Below are 16,691 nucleotides of genomic sequence, written 5' to 3'. Positions count from 1 at the left end.
AACTTACTCTGAAGTTCTCTGGTGACATCAAAAGAGTCATTACTGGTCCAGCTTCCAAAAAGAACTTATGCAGGGCTTCTTCAGTAAAGATGTCCCACAGAATGACGCAGGAGCTCCGGTCCCCTGACACAAGCCAACTCTGGTCCGATTTTGAAGAGAGACCGTGAGGGTACAGTAAGGAAGTCACACTTTGTTGGTGGCCTTTGAGGACTTTGTGAGGGGAAGAATCTGGAAAACAACCCACCCTCATATAGTGCAACAGTTACTTTGTTCAGGAAGTAGCTCTGAAATGTGTTCTCTATTTTCAGCGGAAGCATGTCCTTGGCTAAAACAACCTTCACACTGTCTTAGAGAGCAAGTTCCTCATGAAAAGCCAAATGCAGGCTTGGTTAAAGCACTAAAGTTGTTGCTCATGCCTAAAATCCTTCACCACTGGAGCCAGCTACAAGCTCTCATCCCAGGAAGAACACTGTCCTGAAGGAATGAACAAGAACCTCTCCACCCCGCAAAGGGAGCTGGATTCTTACTTCTGCTCTTTACATTAGTATGATCAGGCCAAGCCCAGCCGAAGAATACTTCACTTCAAAGCACCTTGGAGATTACCGAGTTCTACTTCTTTGTTGCATAGATGAAGTACATGAGGCTCAGACAGGCTACAGGAGTTCATTCTAAGGGTCAGAAATCAAGCAAAGGCTCCAAGAGCACAGGCTTGCTGCTGAGCGGACCTGCCTTTTCCTCAGGCTCATCACCGCCTGGAGGTGCGCTGGACTAGGGACCAGGAAGTGCACCTGCCCTGTTCGCTCACTGGCGTGCCTGTGAAAGGCCAAGGGAGAGGCCCCTTCCAGAGGACGGTTGGGTAGAATGAGTGGGGTGAAGCCATAGCTTCCCCGCACTGGGCTTGGCACACAGCTGCTCCAAGGGTATTTCAGAGCCCCTGTGCTGGGCGCTTTTTTCCTCTTTCTACTACTCCTCCCTCCCCTTCTCACTGTGACCTGAACGCCTCCAAGCTCACAAGGATCATGTGCTGCAGCTTCCCTTCACTGAAAGTGAGCAGACCCCAAAGCCACCTTGCACTTTAGCTACTCCAACGCATAAGGCACATCATCCTGCCTGTTATCCCCAAGCAAATCATGAAGAATAGGAACTCAGCGGCTGCAGGTCAAACCTAAGCTTCTGCTTTCTTCCCCCACGTATTACGCTACATCGGCCTGGATGAAATGCCCAGGTCTTAGATGTCCACCCCGTTCCCACAGCAGCCTTCGGCTGTGGCCATCACCTAAGACCTGCTCACAGCCCTCTGTCCCCAGCCATCTCTGTGTCTCAAGTAAGGAACATCCAGGACTTGTCCAAGCCATCCCAGCGCAGCAGCGCCCCAGCCCGCCCCAAAGAGATCTGCTCTCCTCTTAGGGTCTCACATCTTAACAGGAATTACATGATTTTAACGACCATATAGTTTTTTTCCTACTCAATTTAAAATCTCAATCCCTCTGTTTTCCTCCATTTATACAGACAACTTGTTGCGTAACAGTATTTAAATGTTTGTTTTAACTGGGCACAAAGAATACATACACAGATATATAGATTTCATTAACAAATAAAAATTTAAACAAGACATTATTCTCAATTGGCAAGGATCTTAAAGCTAAACAGCATACACAGTGTGAGGGCAAAGGCATCTGTATCAGCTACTACCAGGCACGCATGTCTGTGCATGCAAGTATTTCACAGAGCCTTTTATCTTTTTGAGACAGGGTCTCATTCTGCAGTTCAGGCTGGCCTTGAACTCTCAGGAATCCTCCTGCCTCTGCTTCTGAGTGCAGAGATTACCGGTGTGCCACCATGCCCAGCTTTGCAGAGCCCCAAACTAAAACTAAAATTAAATGGGGACGAGTACTACAGATATACCTACATATCTGTATAAGGATATACAATCCTGTACTGCCTAATGCAGTTAAAGACTACGAAAGATAAACACCAAGGAGATCTTTAAACAAAAATTTAAGGACAGCTTTGCAACGTGTACAGGGTAAGCTTATGTGGATGTGTTACAATTGCAACCATGTACACAACTATACTTGTTTGTACTTGTGTGTACATAAAAAACTTCAAGCAAGGTACACAGAAACTGTCGTTTACAACCGCCTCTGATAAAAGCAAGTGGAGGCTCAGGGCAAGCGACCTATTTCTCACTGTGTTACTTTCTGCCCAGTGCTCTGCGTAAGCTTTGCTTTAATACTGAAATGCGTGCAAATCTGTCACAGTCCCTGAGGCTCTGAATGTTTTTTGCTGCAGCCAGAGCACAAAACCTGGATAAGCTAAGTAAACGGGACCCAACAGGATACACCACCTCTTGGGACAGAGCCGAGGTCCAGCAGGCCTGCCTGGGCAGCGTTCAGAGCCTGTGTGATGAAGATGGTCCCGTCCGCGCAGCCACAGATGAGCTTGTCCAGGCGGGGGACATACTCCGAGGCCGTCACGGCCTCAGCTGCCCCTTCGTCCCCAAACCCAGAGAAATGGTCAAGGATGCTCTGTGACACCATCTGATGCCTGTCAAAATTATCTTGAAGGGTCCAGGTGGTAGTGATTGGTATCTCTAAAAGGAAAACATGAGAGAGCTGGGGTTTGGGGTTATCAATTCAGAATAAAGAAAATGGAATCAGACGTCATCTTGAAAACTACAAAGATGGTGTGAGAACCAATTCCAGACACACAAAGCTGGCACCCTTGGAACAGGCCTATGAGTTTCACATTTATGCCTGCTTTTAAGAGGTGTGATCGAAACATACAGAGAATGCTTAATTTTTTTAAATTATTACAATAAAATAGTATGGATAGCTAAGACATCTAAAAATACTATAAGCAGTCAGATAGGGTTGGATCCTTGAGAGGTCAGGGCAACAGACAGCTGGGGTGGGAGGAGCACTGTTTAAAGATCAAGCTTCAGACAAAGAAACGACTCCTTCCCCTGGGGACACTAGCAGGCGTCACTGCCGGGGCGGCCCCAACCTCCCTACCCATTCCTTCCCAGGACGGTCCTGGTTCCTGCCCGCAGGCCATGTGACTTGCCGCCCCGTCTGACCCCACTTCACAGGAGCTACCTGGGTGATTACACTAGCCATAATCGTAATCACGCTGGCTTACCAGTTTGGTTGCACCTCATACCCACTTTGTGATTGCCCGTCGGCTCAACATGACTTAAGCAACTAAAGCTTTAATCTGATTAGCTGACTAGTTTTGTTATACCTCTCACCTCTGGTTTTACTCTATGAAACCCACTTGAGAAGAGAGTTCTCCAGGCTCCCCACTTGGGCCCCCTTCTGTCTCTCTTCGAAGCTTCCTTTCTCTCAATGCATACTTCCTACTCTTTACCTCCATTGTTTCTAGAATTCATTCTCAATTTTAGAGAACAAAAGCTTCATGCGTGCATCTGACACCCAGCCAGCTGCCATGCTGGGGTCAGAGCACTTCCTGTACGTCACCTGGATCACTTGGAGGTCCTGGGTCACCCCTCTTTAACCCACTCCTGAAGGCCGTGAGTTGTCAGGTCCTGGCTGCCCTGCCAGCTTGAGTCCCTTCAGGGCGTTTCCCTTTCCTGGTCACTGCGACTGACTTTGGGAAGACCATCAGTAGTATGGCGGGCGCTAGACCTCCTAAGGCGGATGGGGTGGATGATGACACACTGCGTTCTTTAAATTGACTTTCAAAGTCGGACGAGTATTGCCTCACAGTGTACAACTAGCGCATCCACCGCGGGGAGCTGGTGCACGCACCTAACACATTGCCCGCGTCTCATTAGCCGGACTGTCTGCTGCATAGCACAGAGCAGCAGTGTCCACTGCATTTTTATCATGCCCTATAGACACTCAGGAAAAAGGACTCTCACAACTGCTTCAGCAAGTGACAAGGATGACGGGATAAGCAAGCAGGATTCTGAAGGGGATTCATGGCAATGTGTCTTTTACAGTAAAATGCATTTTTAGTTCAAACATTCACAGGATCTTTTGATCATGCCCTGTAAGTTGGCATCTAACACACAGTATCACATGTGAGAAAAACTTTCCTGTCTGAAGGCCCACGTCAAGAACCTGGCATGGCGCTGAATTATAAACCAGTTCTCAGGAGAAGTGTGTCTGGAAATGGAAGTGTCCTACCTCTAGGAGAACCATCGAACTTGGTTACAGGGACATCAGGGATGTGCCACAAAGTAATCCTCCCCGACACGTCTCCAGAAAACAGCACCTTGTAGAAAGGTTCCTTCCTTTCATTCATGTAGCCCATGACAAAGGGAAGGCTCTGCAAAGCAAAGGCAAGCTTTGAGGAAGAGAGCACTGTAACTTAGAGGCTGCTGACTTTAAACAGAGGAACTAGACCTTTAGAGCTGAACCACATCTTTTCCCTTTATTTCCCATTGTTTCAGAAGTTTCAGTGAACTAAAGGAAAAGACCAGTGACTGAACAAAATGACTTCACAAAACCAAAAGCAAAGCTATTAGCTAAACTGCGGAGTGGACAACCACATCTCCTGCTTACTGGCTACGGTCTACAAGTTACTTTGCACAGTTCTGTGTACACGTCACCCACGGGAACTTCACAGATATGAAGGTACACGATCCTGAGGACGGTCCAACGCACTGGCACCGGCACTGTCTTACACAGACGAGGAGCCCAGAGAAGGGCTGATTTCCTCGCAGGGACACAGCGAGCAGAACTCAAGACATGTGTGACGCATTCCATGCAACACTACCTGACCTGTGCTATGCACAGCGCTGTGCATGGCGAATGTAAACTGCACTTGTAACTTTGAAGCGTCTGTGCAGATACGGCCAGTTGGCCTGCTGGTGAACTCGCAGCAGGAAAGGCAGCTGCTCCTGGGCAGGTTCCCAGGGAGAGGGAGCTTATACATGAACACATGGGTCTCAGAATGATTAAGTGACTAGAAAAACAAAACCAAGTCCTTTTTTGATGTGCAAATAAAAGGCTTCCTGTGAAGAATGCCAACTGCTGGTGCCAGAACTAAAGAAGCCTAAGAAAGTGGCAGCTCCGAGACAAAAATACTCACTTTTTGGTCTGGACTGAAGTGTCGGAGTGGAAAGCCCTACACTGTATTTACAGAGGATATGGAGCAGTGGGAGCATGTAATCTGCACAGGAGTGCTAGGAAGTAAGCACCGGCCTTAGGACTGCGAGGGAGCTAGGCAGGGAAAAAAGAAACAAGCCCAGGTCACCTGCTGACAGGCCTCATGGCGTCTTCAGGATGAGCACAAGGCACAGCTCAGGCCCAAGCCCCATACTGTTCCACCCAATGTCCTTTAGGTCCTGCCGATCTCCAGGATGGATTTCTAGCTGCTACTGCGCAGGTGCGCGGTGGAGCCGAGCAGACCGAGGCCCAATGCGCTGGCACCCCGGCAGGTAGGCAGGAGCTGAGAGGCCACAGGCTTCCTTCCAGCTCATGGCACTCGGCTCCTACCCACTGCTTCTGGGCACTTAATGCGCTTGCTGGAAGGAGAATCACTGACAGAAGGCCCCTCAATGTGCAGCTTCACTGGCCAGAGTCAAAGAAACATCCCGCCACCCTTGACATTCCTTCTCGCTTCTTCCATTCCTGAGTCTGGCCTCAGCCCACGTTTGCTGCACAGGCACTCGTCCTCAAGGAAGTGATGCTGTCTGGAACGCATCGCAGTTCTCCACTCCTTCTGTACCTGCCTCCTTACTCCCGCCACCTGTAGATCCTCTACCCACCTCGCGATAATCTACTTCCCACTTCCTATTGTCTACTACTTTGCTCTTTATCTATTCGGGACTTCGAGTTTCTCATCTAAGTGTACGTGTCTGATACATCCCGCCTGACATTATGGTCTCCAGGCACACCCATGGTCCTAAATGGGACTATATTTGTCCTTCTTTATTTGCTCCATGGTGTGTAAACATCATGTTTTCTCTACCAGTTCATCTGCTGATGGACACATAGGCTGCTTCCAAGACCTAGCTATTATAAATGCGCCACTATAAACTCGGGTACACATGGATCACTAGAACATAATGCTTTTGCCGCATGTGGGAAGGTAATTAGAAAAGGACTAGCAGCTGAATCAAATGAAATTTTTGGTTTCACTTTTCTGAGGAATCTCCTTCCTGGCTTCCGTAGAGGCTGCACTAGATCATATTCCCACCCACAGTGCAGAGGGCTCCTGGGCTCACACCCTGCACTGCATCTGCTGTCATCTGACTTGCTGATGGCCATTCTTCCTGGAGTCTCAGGGTTGTTGCCATTTTCACTTCTTTGATGGCCAGCGATGCTAAGTGTTTCTTCATGTTCCCATGGGCTTCATCCTCTGAGAAGTGTCTCCTCATCTCACTTGCCCAGTCTTGGACGGGGCCTCTTATTTTGGACATTTAATGCTTTCTAGTTCTTTACATGTTTTAGATATTAGTCCTCTGTCAGAGGAATGGCTGGCAGAGTTTGCACCATTCTTTAGGTTGCCCCTTCACTCTATTGGCTGTTTCTGTCATGCAGAGGTATGATTCCATCTTTTGATTTTTGGTACTATTTCCTGTGCAACTAGGATTCTTTCAGCAAGACCTTGCCTACACTTCTGACTTCAAGAGTTTTACCTACCCATTTTATGTTCTAGCAGATTAAATATTTGTTTTAGCATTTAGATCTTTAACCTACTTTGATTTTAGTGTAACACATAGTAAAAGACATAGGTCTAGAATTCACTGCACATGGACTTAGCTTTCCCAGCACCATTCCATCTTTCTCCAGTGTTTTGGTCCCTCTGAATGTGCTTGGGTTAGGTATCTATCCTCTTTAATCTCCTACATCAGACTACTGTTTTCACTGTAGAGGTTTTTCACCTCCTTTGTTAGGTTAATTCCTCAGTATTTAGTTTTTCTTCCTGATACTGTGAATGGTATTCTTTGCATACTTTCTTTCTCAGTCAGTTCACAGTGAATCCAAACAAATTACCTAGGGATACAACTCAAGGTCTACAAAAAAATGAAAACAATCCAAACCCAAAGCTAGTACAAGGGAAGGAAATTATAAAGAGCAGAGCAAAAATCAATGAAATTGAGACTAAAAAACAATACAAAGATCAATGAATTAAAAATTTGGTTTTTCAAAAGAACAAACAAAATGGACAAAGCCTTAGCCAAACTTACCAAACAAAAGAAAGACCCAAATCACTGCAGTTAAAAATTTAAAAAAGGCAGAATCACAATAGACACCGCCAAAACTCAGATTATTAGCAACTAACTACTTTGTAAACCTGTATGCCAATTAAATTGGAGGAATCACATGAAATGGGTAGATTCCTCAATACACATGAATTACCAAAACTGAATCCTGAATAATCCAGTGATAGGCAATAAAATAAAAAACAGAAACTTAGGGTTGGCCAAATAGCTCAGTGGATCAAAGCACTTTAGATGGCAATTGAGACTGGGCATGGTGGCACATACCTGTAATCCCAGCTCTTGGAAAGTTGTAAACAGGCACATCACTACGAATCCAATCTAGTAGTGAGACCCTGAACACCCTGTAGACCTTTCCCGAAAAATACAAAATAAATAAATACAGAAACTTATTAACTAAGAAGACCCCAAGCCCAGATGGATTCAAAGCTCAATTCTTCAAAACTTCAGGGAAGATCTAACACTAATACTCCTTGAGTTCCACAATAAAATTCAAAGAGAAGGATTACTCTTGAAGTCATTCTTGGAATCTAATTTCCCTCACTCTAAAACTAGATAAAGCCTAAAACTAAAAAGGGAACTAAAAGCTAATCTCTCCAATGAATACAGATGCAAAACCTTCAACAGGATACTGTCAAACAGAACGCAACAAATCATCAAGCAGATCACACATACATCAGGACAAGGACTCGTGCCAGGGATGCAGGCATGGCTCAACACACATGAATCAATAGATACACACATCACATTAACAGAAGCAAGAACAAAAATCACATGACCATCTCAACAGATACAGAAAAAGCCTTTGACAAATCCAACATTCATCCAAGATAAAAATCTTTAAGAAAAGTGGTTCAGAAGGACCTTATCTCAAACTGATAAAAGCCATTCATTTATGGCAAACCTACTGCCAACATCATAGTAAATGGAGGAAAACTGAAAACTTTCCCTCTAAAATCAGGACCAAGACAAGGAAGTCTGCTATCACCACTCCTGTTCAATATAGTAATCAGGCAAGAAGAAGTAAAAGAGATATGTACAGGAAATGAAGAAGCAACATTGTTATCTGCAGATGCCATAATCCTGTATGTAGAAGACCCCTCCAAAATCTAAACATTCCAAGAATAACCAAATTCATCACTGTAGTAGGATACAAAACCAACACACAAGAATCAATAGCATTCTTGTACATCAATAATGAACTCACTGAGAAAGAAATTATTTTTACGGTGTGCATATAATATTGATATGTTCAGTAGGCCAGGAGGCCCTAAAGGGTATGACTTACACTGGGCTTCTAAGGCAAACTGTGTCGTAAAAATTCCCCAAGCTATAAGAAGGAAAGAGGAAGTCCTGAAAGTAAAAATGCTCTCCCAGGAGCTCGGGGCACTGCTCTGTGGTCCACAGCAAAGCTGGGCACAAGTGTGGCTGAGCAACAGTTTCAGGAACAGCCACGGCATGCCACCACGCTATTCACTGCTGTCCAGTGCTGCCCTGGTACATGACGATGGCTCCTAGCTTCCTGGTCGAGCTTTTGTAGTAGACCTATTCACTGATACACTGAAAGGGCAATTGCTGAACTGGAGGACTTGCAACAGCTACTCTGCTTAATGAGGCAAACAATCATTCTGTAATTATTAAGAATTTAAAATAATTCAAGAACTCATCCTATCTCCATGAAATACCTTTTTGGATAATTAATTGATTACTGATTTGGGAGGCTTAAAAAAAAATCACTGAGTCCCACCACTGTAGTAAAATACCTACATAGATTTTCCAGCTTCCTAGAGTGCCAAATGTATAATTCGATGAGGCAATAAATCCCAACTCTCAGTCAGAAATCATACTTGTATCTTTTCTAACGAGAAAAGTTACTCATGAGAAAAGCTAAGTACACATGAAAGTGATCTTAATATATGACCAAAAAAACCCAACAACAACAACAAAAAAAAACCCTCAGGGTAAGAATTGTGCTTGGTTGTCACCTGGTGGTCAGTGTGCAACCCAGATGAGCTGAACCAGCTGAGGACTGCTGCTGGCAGTGCAAAAGGCAGAACTGGAGAAGGGGAGAGCTGCTCGGAAGGAGCTGGAGGCTGTCGGGAGACTTCGGGAGCTGTTAGTTCTCTTGGAGGATGCGGGGTTGCTGGCTTTCCTGATGAACTCAGCTATTCTCATCGTGGAAGCAGCTCACGCTGTCACCAAGAATGGCTGCGGTACACTTTGGGGGAGCGCTGGTCCTCACGAGCGCCACTTCCCGGCTCCAGGGGGAAAGATGGTGCACAGCTCAGTTTCCTGGAGAAGCTCATCATGTTAGCTTTCCTGATGGGAACTCAGCTGTCCTCATCTTCAGAGGAGCCCTGGGCCTCGCTGTCACTGAGGACAGCTGTGGCACCTTTTGCGGAAGTTCTGGTCCTTACTTTTTACTGCTTCCTGGCTCCAGTGCACACCCCTCAGCCTGCTGGCACAGAGCCTTCCTCCTGCGGCACAAACTTCCTAGCTTTCGCTGCTGATCTTTGGGCCTTCCCAGAGCAGATCTGTGAAACAGGCCTGCATGTGGCACTGCCATGGGCTTTAGGTGTTCATCTAGACTCATGCAGGCCACTGCTGTGGGATCCAGGGCCCTATCTGGATTCTTTCGGTCTCTGGTGTGGACAGATTTCCTACACTCTTCTGGACTTGACTCTTTGGGTGAATATTATAAAATAATCCTATAAGTTATGTGTCTTGTATCAAAGTGTCTCCCCTGAAAATCCTGACTACAACAAAAACAATTTATAAAGTTCCAAAACTGGAGTGAATACATCCTAATATTAGCAGTGTTTGTGCATATCTGTGGTTTTTTACAGAAATGTTAACTAGTGAATCTACATAAAGGCTTTATAATGATCACTGCACTGTTGTAAGACTTTTCAAACATCCAACGTGACAAAAATGTTACTAACTGGTGGGTCTACAAAAAGGGTATATAATGATCATCACACTACTGCATCACTGTGGTATTTCTCCAGAAACTCAGTGAGTAGGCATAAACAGAGCTTTAAAATTCACAGTAAAGGGCTGGGGAGATGGCTCAGCAGAATAAGCGCTTCCCTGGCAAGCGCAAGGGCCTGAGTTCAATCTCCAGTTCCGCAAAAAAAAAAAAAAAAAAAAAAAAATTCACAGTAAATAATGATGGTGGTGATATCAGGACTTCAATTTCTCCTTATTTTCTTCAAAATTTGTACTCCTTCCCGTCGTAAATAGACACCACTCAGTTAGTCAAGCCTAGAAACAGCAGCCACTCAAGGACGGTGCCCCCCTGCACCGAGCACAGCTCAGCCTGCGGCCCTCGTACCAAGGACCAGGATGCTGCAGCACAATCCACTGGCCTCTGTCCCAACAGAGCCAGCCCGGCCTGGAGGCTCAGCTGCTTGGGGGAGCAGGCCCGTTCCCTGCATTACCTGGTTTTCCTCCACGGAGGCAGAGCACAGTAAATGTGGAGAAACGGTCTCTCTCAGCAGCCTCCCGTCGGCCGGGCTGCTGCTTTTGGCAAGCCCACTGCATGGCAAAAATACAAAGCAGAGTTGAAGACTGTGTGGTTATTTCCTTCCTCCTCCCACTTTCACAGGCCGGATGGTACCATTCAAGTTTCTAAACCCTGGCTGGAGATTGTCGGGTTAATAATTAATTACAAGTGACTTTCTGGACGCCGCACACCAGCTGTACGAGTTATACATGGTTAATCTCATTCTCCCGTCCCCCGCTGTTCTGCACAAAGCCAGGGGCCGCCAAGCCCACGGTAAATCTCTTGGTGCCACAGCCGTTTTGTTCTGGTTTTTGATCACGGGCAGCATGCAGGGGTTCCACAATGAACCGTTTTCTACCTGACCATGCCTGGGTCTGCCTCCTCTGCGCCCACCTGTTCAGCAGCTGATAGATGTAGCTGTGGCCGTCCTCAGTCCAGACGAGGACCCTGTGCGCCGCCAGCACCTCTCCGCCTGCAAAGAGCCGCCCACCGTTGCTGGCCTCCGTCCACAGCAGGGACAAGTCGCAGTAATCGTACACCTGCAGCACAGAGCCAGGCGCTCACCAACGCTCCGGGCCAGGCACCCAGCGGGGGAGGCGGACGCTGCCCACCCGACTCTCAGCCAGCGGCTGCGCCACCCCGCACTGCCGAGCCGCCACCAACCGCACTCTTCCTGCTGAGCAAGGGGCATGTCATAAGGACTTGTGATTTCAAACTGAATCTCAAGGAGGTTTCATGCAATAGTTCATCTCACTGGCCCATTCTGGAATAGAAGCTCCAGATCTCAACTTTCTAAATAGTTTATTTATGCATGAAGAGTCAAGGTTTGACATTTTAAAATCATGCAGAAGAAAAAGTATACATAGTAGACACCTCTTGGCAGACCATGTACTTTCAATATTTGCTCCAAAACATATTATCACCCCACAGGTAAGATTATGTAAGTTTTCTAAGTAAGTCAGTGATACAAAAATTAAGAAGGATAGTATCAAGTGATGGTAACCTAGCTTCCCTTTCTTAGATGCATTTGAGGATGTAGTCACAAGAAAAGAATGTGCGTCCCCAGAGGCAAATGTAGTAACAGAGGAAAGAAAAAAGAAAAAATCTAAACATTTGATCTCCATAAGTAAAAAGTGCTAGTTTTCTAAACGTGGAGTATGAGCACTGATTCTGACAACAGTGGGAAGACAGCTGTTCAGCACTGGGGCTTGTCAGTAACACCATGAAGACACACCCCCACACCCCGTGTCTCGGGAAGCACAGAATCTGGGAACCCGGCAATGGACAGGGGCCACTGCGGAGCAGTCATCTGCCGCGCTGTTGGCGTGCCGTGAGAGCTCTGTCCTACCTAATCATGTTATCACTGGTGCACTCAACAAGAATAAAACGACATGTGTGCCTCGGTGGTACTCATGATCTGTTTTATAATACCTTCCAGCACCTAGAAAACACCACCAGCAGAAGTCGCTCTGTGTATGTGCAAAATCGGATCGTCTGGCAGTTCGTGGAGTCAAGAGATTTCGATTCTTTCTCATAGACATCTCGCTTTTCCTTCAAACGACAAGAGAACACGTGAGCGCTAATTCCCGGCCATTTCTCTAAGACATACGAACACCTGTTCACACATGCATAGGAGCAGATCACTCCACTACAGAAGAAAAAGTTCTGCAGTGTTTTTTCGGGCTTCCTGAACTACAAAGTTCCTTTGCAAGACTAACTGTGAACAGGAAATGCACTCAGCCCCCAAAATGTTTTTTACGTGGTTACTGAACAAACACTCGGCGACAGAGCGTGTTGGGCACTGAGAGCAGACAGCGCAGGTACTGACTTCCAAACACCGCGGAAAGAGTAGAAAGAAACATGATGATGTCCTAAAGCCTCCAGTATTCACTGCTAGAATTTTAAAAATGAGCAAGTGCTTTGGAAAGAGGTAGAGCAGATGACACAGCAGGTGTGGACTGATGTGGTGAGTGTCAGGCAACCAGGTGGGACCTGCCTTCCAGGACCAGCAGGGTGACAGCTCCTCAGCCTCCTCCCGGGGCACAGCAGAGGAGCGCAGAGCCACGGCGCCACCAGCAACCATCACCAGCACAAGTAGCAGGTGAACGTGCCAGACCCTGCGGCCTCACACCCAGCCAGAGGGGTGCTTCCGGGTAAGGGACAGGCAGTGCTGTGTCCTCTCAGGGCCTTTTAAATCAAAAACCTCCTTGTGTCTGTGTATACACCTGCATATCTGCGTGTGTGTTAGTCTGTGTATGTCTATCTTTCTGTGTCTACGTGTGTCATGTGTGTCTGAGTGTATGTCCTCATGTCTGTGTATGGATTCGTGTGTCTCTGTCTGTTCTCTGTGTGCCTCTGTGTCTATACAGTACGTCCATCCACTACATGTTTCTGTGTCTGCGTGCCTATGTGCACAGGCCTGTGCATCTCTGTGTCCACGTGTGTTTGTGTGTATCAGTGTCTACATGTCCATGTGCCAGTGTGCCCCTGGGTGTGCCTGGGTGTGTCCTTGGGTAGCTACACATCCGTCTCTGTGGATCTGTGTCTGTCTGTCTCTGTGGATCTGTGCCTCTATCCCACATTTACATAGTCACAGTCAAGCCTGCAAAGATGCGACCCACCAATACCACAGCCCACCCCTGAAAGACAGACGGGTACGTAGGTAAGAGCAAGATTCCTCATTTCCATTCTTAACTGTGAGCACGTATTGCCTCCAGGATTTGACAGTGTGCAGTAATATGTTCAAGCCCGGGGAAGGGTGGCTTCCGACCCACCTGGATGCTGTTGATGGATGAGGACAGGTCCCACACCTTGAGGTCCCCGGTCACCGTCACTGCCAGCAGAGAATCTTCTGGAAGAGGAACAGAGGTCACATATGAGCAGCCTGCTCAGAGCGGGCTTCAGGAACAACTCAACATCCTTTAGGGCTTGTGCAGGGCTATGGAGGTGGAGAACACTGGACTTGCCCATGATTCTACATAAAAAATAACCATTTCACATTGAGTTCCAGACTGCGTAAAGTGTCCCTGTGGAGAGCGAAAGGCCCACACTGCCAGTGCTTTGGTGACATCGAAACCCTGCTCCAGACCACACAGAGAGCCAAGCTGTGCATACCCTCGAGCCACGTCACAGAGACAGACCCTCCTCCCCACCCCACCTCCTTTCCCTTCCCACCACACTGAGCAAGTCAGCCCCTCTGCCTGCGCCTGCCCCCACAACTGGGACGCACGGGTGGGCCCAGGCCACAACCCGTGTCTCCTCAACCTGTTCACAGGTTGTCCTCTGCAAGGAACCCAGCCAGCAGCTGAGGAGCAGGCCAGCACTCGTACCCCACAGCACCGGGGCCACCCGTTACCTTGAACCCGCACAGAGTGCATGATGCACATGCAGGTGACCCAGTCTGGAGACTGAGACGATGAGAACGAGTGCACCACAGCCAGGGTCTCAGCGTCGATGACCAGCACGTCCTGGTACTCCCCACAGCACAGGAGCCAGCCATCGCCTGTCATCCGGGAGGAGCAGTGGTAGTACTACGCAGAGGGGTGCAAAGCACAAGTGGAGCTGTCACAAGCAAGGAACAGTACCCAATGGAAGTGTCACTGTGCGGAGACCCAATCCAGAGCCCGGGGGAGCCACATCCCTAGACCTTGCTAATTCTTGTTTTACACCACAGCTGCACTCTGGCCCAGGCAGGTGCTGCAGCTGTGATCCTTCCATCCCGGCCTCCCGGGGGTGAGTCACCGCCCTGGTTCAGCGTCATTTTAGCTGTGCAGACGTCTTCTCTCAATTTGAGCATCAGCATCTACTCAGTGAAGGCATTACACTCAAGAACTGCTAAGATTTGAGATTATATTCTATGTTGATTTTGCATTTCAGTTAGACTTGTACTTTCATTTCTCTGAAAAAAGAGGGATTTTTTGGAAAACATAAATACTCTAAACCACTGAAAGCTCACAGGTATGTTGCTCCAAGGGTATTAAAGCTGAACAGCAACAGCAAAAGCCAGGTTCTTCCCTGTAGCAATAGCGATACATGTTAGTAAGGCCAGCACAAGTGTCTGAAGAGAGTGAGAGAACTTCTTATTCCAAGCAAGCCTTGGAAATGACTTCTATTAAAGGTCACCTGACACACTCTACTTTCTGGGAACCCCTCACCATGCAGGACCGAGGCCCAGCATGAACACAAAAGCATTTGCGCGTGTTGTAATAAACCCACCCAAAAGCAACACACAAGATAACAAGGTGCCGCCAGTGCCAATGGGGCCTACCACAGCCTCCCATGCATGGCTACCCGTCCACCACAATAAAAAGTCTGTCCTACGAAGTCACAGAGTGACTCTGAAGGTCACGGCAACAGCCTGGCTCTCTACATAAGTGAGCAAATTCAGAAAGTAAGAATGAAATACATAGGTTAAAAATAAAGGGGGGGTGTACGCTTTATAAAATAGCGCGTCGTGAAGCTGACCTGGTACATGCAGTGTGCTTCCTGAATGTCACTGAGGAAAAACACACACATCACCTTTGTCAAATAACATACAGAAATGAAAGAATTAAGAGTAAAGTTTTCTTGAGCAGTATCTTGAGAAAGACAATATCAAAATAGCAGATGAGTGAAGATTTGCTTTTCAGTGAGGTTTCTTTTGCATTTAAAAAAATTTATTAGCACATTTTAGATATACATAATGAGAACACTGATCATAAGGAATCAGGACCTTACAAAAGCTCTGTTAACCTCAAAAGCAAGCAAAACTTCAAGGAAAGAACATCCTGTGAAGACTCCCGGCACGAGAGCGGCCTACGCTGACAGCGCAGGGCCAAGGAGCACCCGGGACGGGGTGGGGAGGGGGCAGGACTCACACAGATGGCAGTGTGCCCGTAGGGAAGAGTGGCCTGCTGCACGCACTGTCCGCTGGTGACGTTCCACACGCACATCTCCCTAGGAGAGAAAATGCCATCATTCTCCATCATTCCTGCTCAAGTGGCTGTAGTGATTTTGGTCCCACCAAGTTTTTCTTTAGTGTGGTCTAAGTGCAACCTGATCATTCACGAGGCTTTTGGTTACAGATTACGGGGCGAGACAATGCTGTGGTCATTACAGGGCGAACACTGCCTCTGCATCCCATGTCTGGGTAATGACTCTCAGCCACCAGACCGCAATGCTGAGCAGGGCCAGCCTGGCCACAGCCCACAGGGAGGCCCTGGGAGCAGCGAGACAGCAGTCTCCGTCAAAGAGCATCCTCAGGAAAATGGTCCATTTCACTGAACTTCAGCTACCTATTCTGTGACTGCCACCAGCCATAACCCATGGAGCCAGGCCTGCCTGTTCTGGGGTTGAGGTGGCATCTTGTGAAAAACAAAAGCGCCAAGAAGAGGCTCCACTTGGCGTACTGCCAGGTGGTTTCTTTCTCCGCTTCCTATCTGAAATCAGCCTTATTTTTAGTACTGGGCAAACTCTTGCTCTGAAAGCTCTTCCTCGGGCTCGTGTCACAGCATACCTGCCCTGGTGCCACTGCTGCTCACAGCACCAGCATGACTGTCCAGTCGTCTGCTGACACTGCTGACGGCTCAACGGAGGGCAGCTTCCGTGGAAGAGAAACAAGTGTTTTATAGGCACTAAGAGGAGTGTGATTCTCTCAGGCTTTCACAGAGAGCACATTGGCCAAGCATTGGCCGTGACTCATCCACATGGCTGACACTGACAATCTGAGGTGCAGGATCTCAGGATAAATCCTGAGGGGATTTCACTGACTTTATCAGACCCAAAAGCTACAACTCTTGTTGCACAGGTCCTGCTTTACCTTGGTCTTAACCATCCAGCAGAAAAGTATAAAAATGAAGTAGAAGAAGTAAAGCCATGCTGTTATGTTGAGCTGTAGGGGACTCAGGTCAACAATTTCTGACACTGCCAGTCAAGCAGAAGACCCCATACTATTATGGGCTACTGGACTCTTTTAGAATATTTTGCTGAGTTTATACACCTATAATATTGAAA

General features: G+C 47.4%; 1 protein-coding gene across 5 annotated transcripts in view; it reads right to left on the bottom strand.

Moving 5' to 3' along the window:
• Wdr72 (WD repeat domain 72) overlaps window positions 1–16,691 on the bottom strand; it is a 188,367-nt gene that overhangs the window by 142,852 nt on the left and 28,824 nt on the right. For all 5 annotated transcript variants that reach the window (XM_023724077.1, XM_004639044.2, XM_023724078.1 and 2 more), the window contains exons 4-12: window positions 15,557–15,635; window positions 14,056–14,230; window positions 13,475–13,551; window positions 12,132–12,251; window positions 11,094–11,239; window positions 10,636–10,732; window positions 4,152–4,293; window positions 2,348–2,593; window positions 8–228 (exon numbers count right to left, since the gene is read on the bottom strand). In XM_023724077.1, the coding sequence (XP_023579845.1) occupies window positions 8–228; window positions 2,348–2,593; window positions 4,152–4,293; window positions 10,636–10,732; window positions 11,094–11,239; window positions 12,132–12,251; window positions 13,475–13,551; window positions 14,056–14,230; window positions 15,557–15,635 (1,303 nt within the window). The remainder of the gene's footprint in view (window positions 1–7; window positions 229–2,347; window positions 2,594–4,151; window positions 4,294–10,635; window positions 10,733–11,093; window positions 11,240–12,131; window positions 12,252–13,474; window positions 13,552–14,055; window positions 14,231–15,556; window positions 15,636–16,691) is intronic.

This window comes from Octodon degus, unplaced genomic scaffold (genome assembly GCF_000260255.1).
Source record: "Octodon degus isolate 3935 unplaced genomic scaffold, OctDeg1.0 scaffold00105, whole genome shotgun sequence".
Classification (NCBI taxonomy): Eukaryota; Metazoa; Chordata; class Mammalia; order Rodentia; family Octodontidae; genus Octodon; species Octodon degus.
This window is presented reverse-complemented; position numbering and strand designations above follow the sequence as displayed.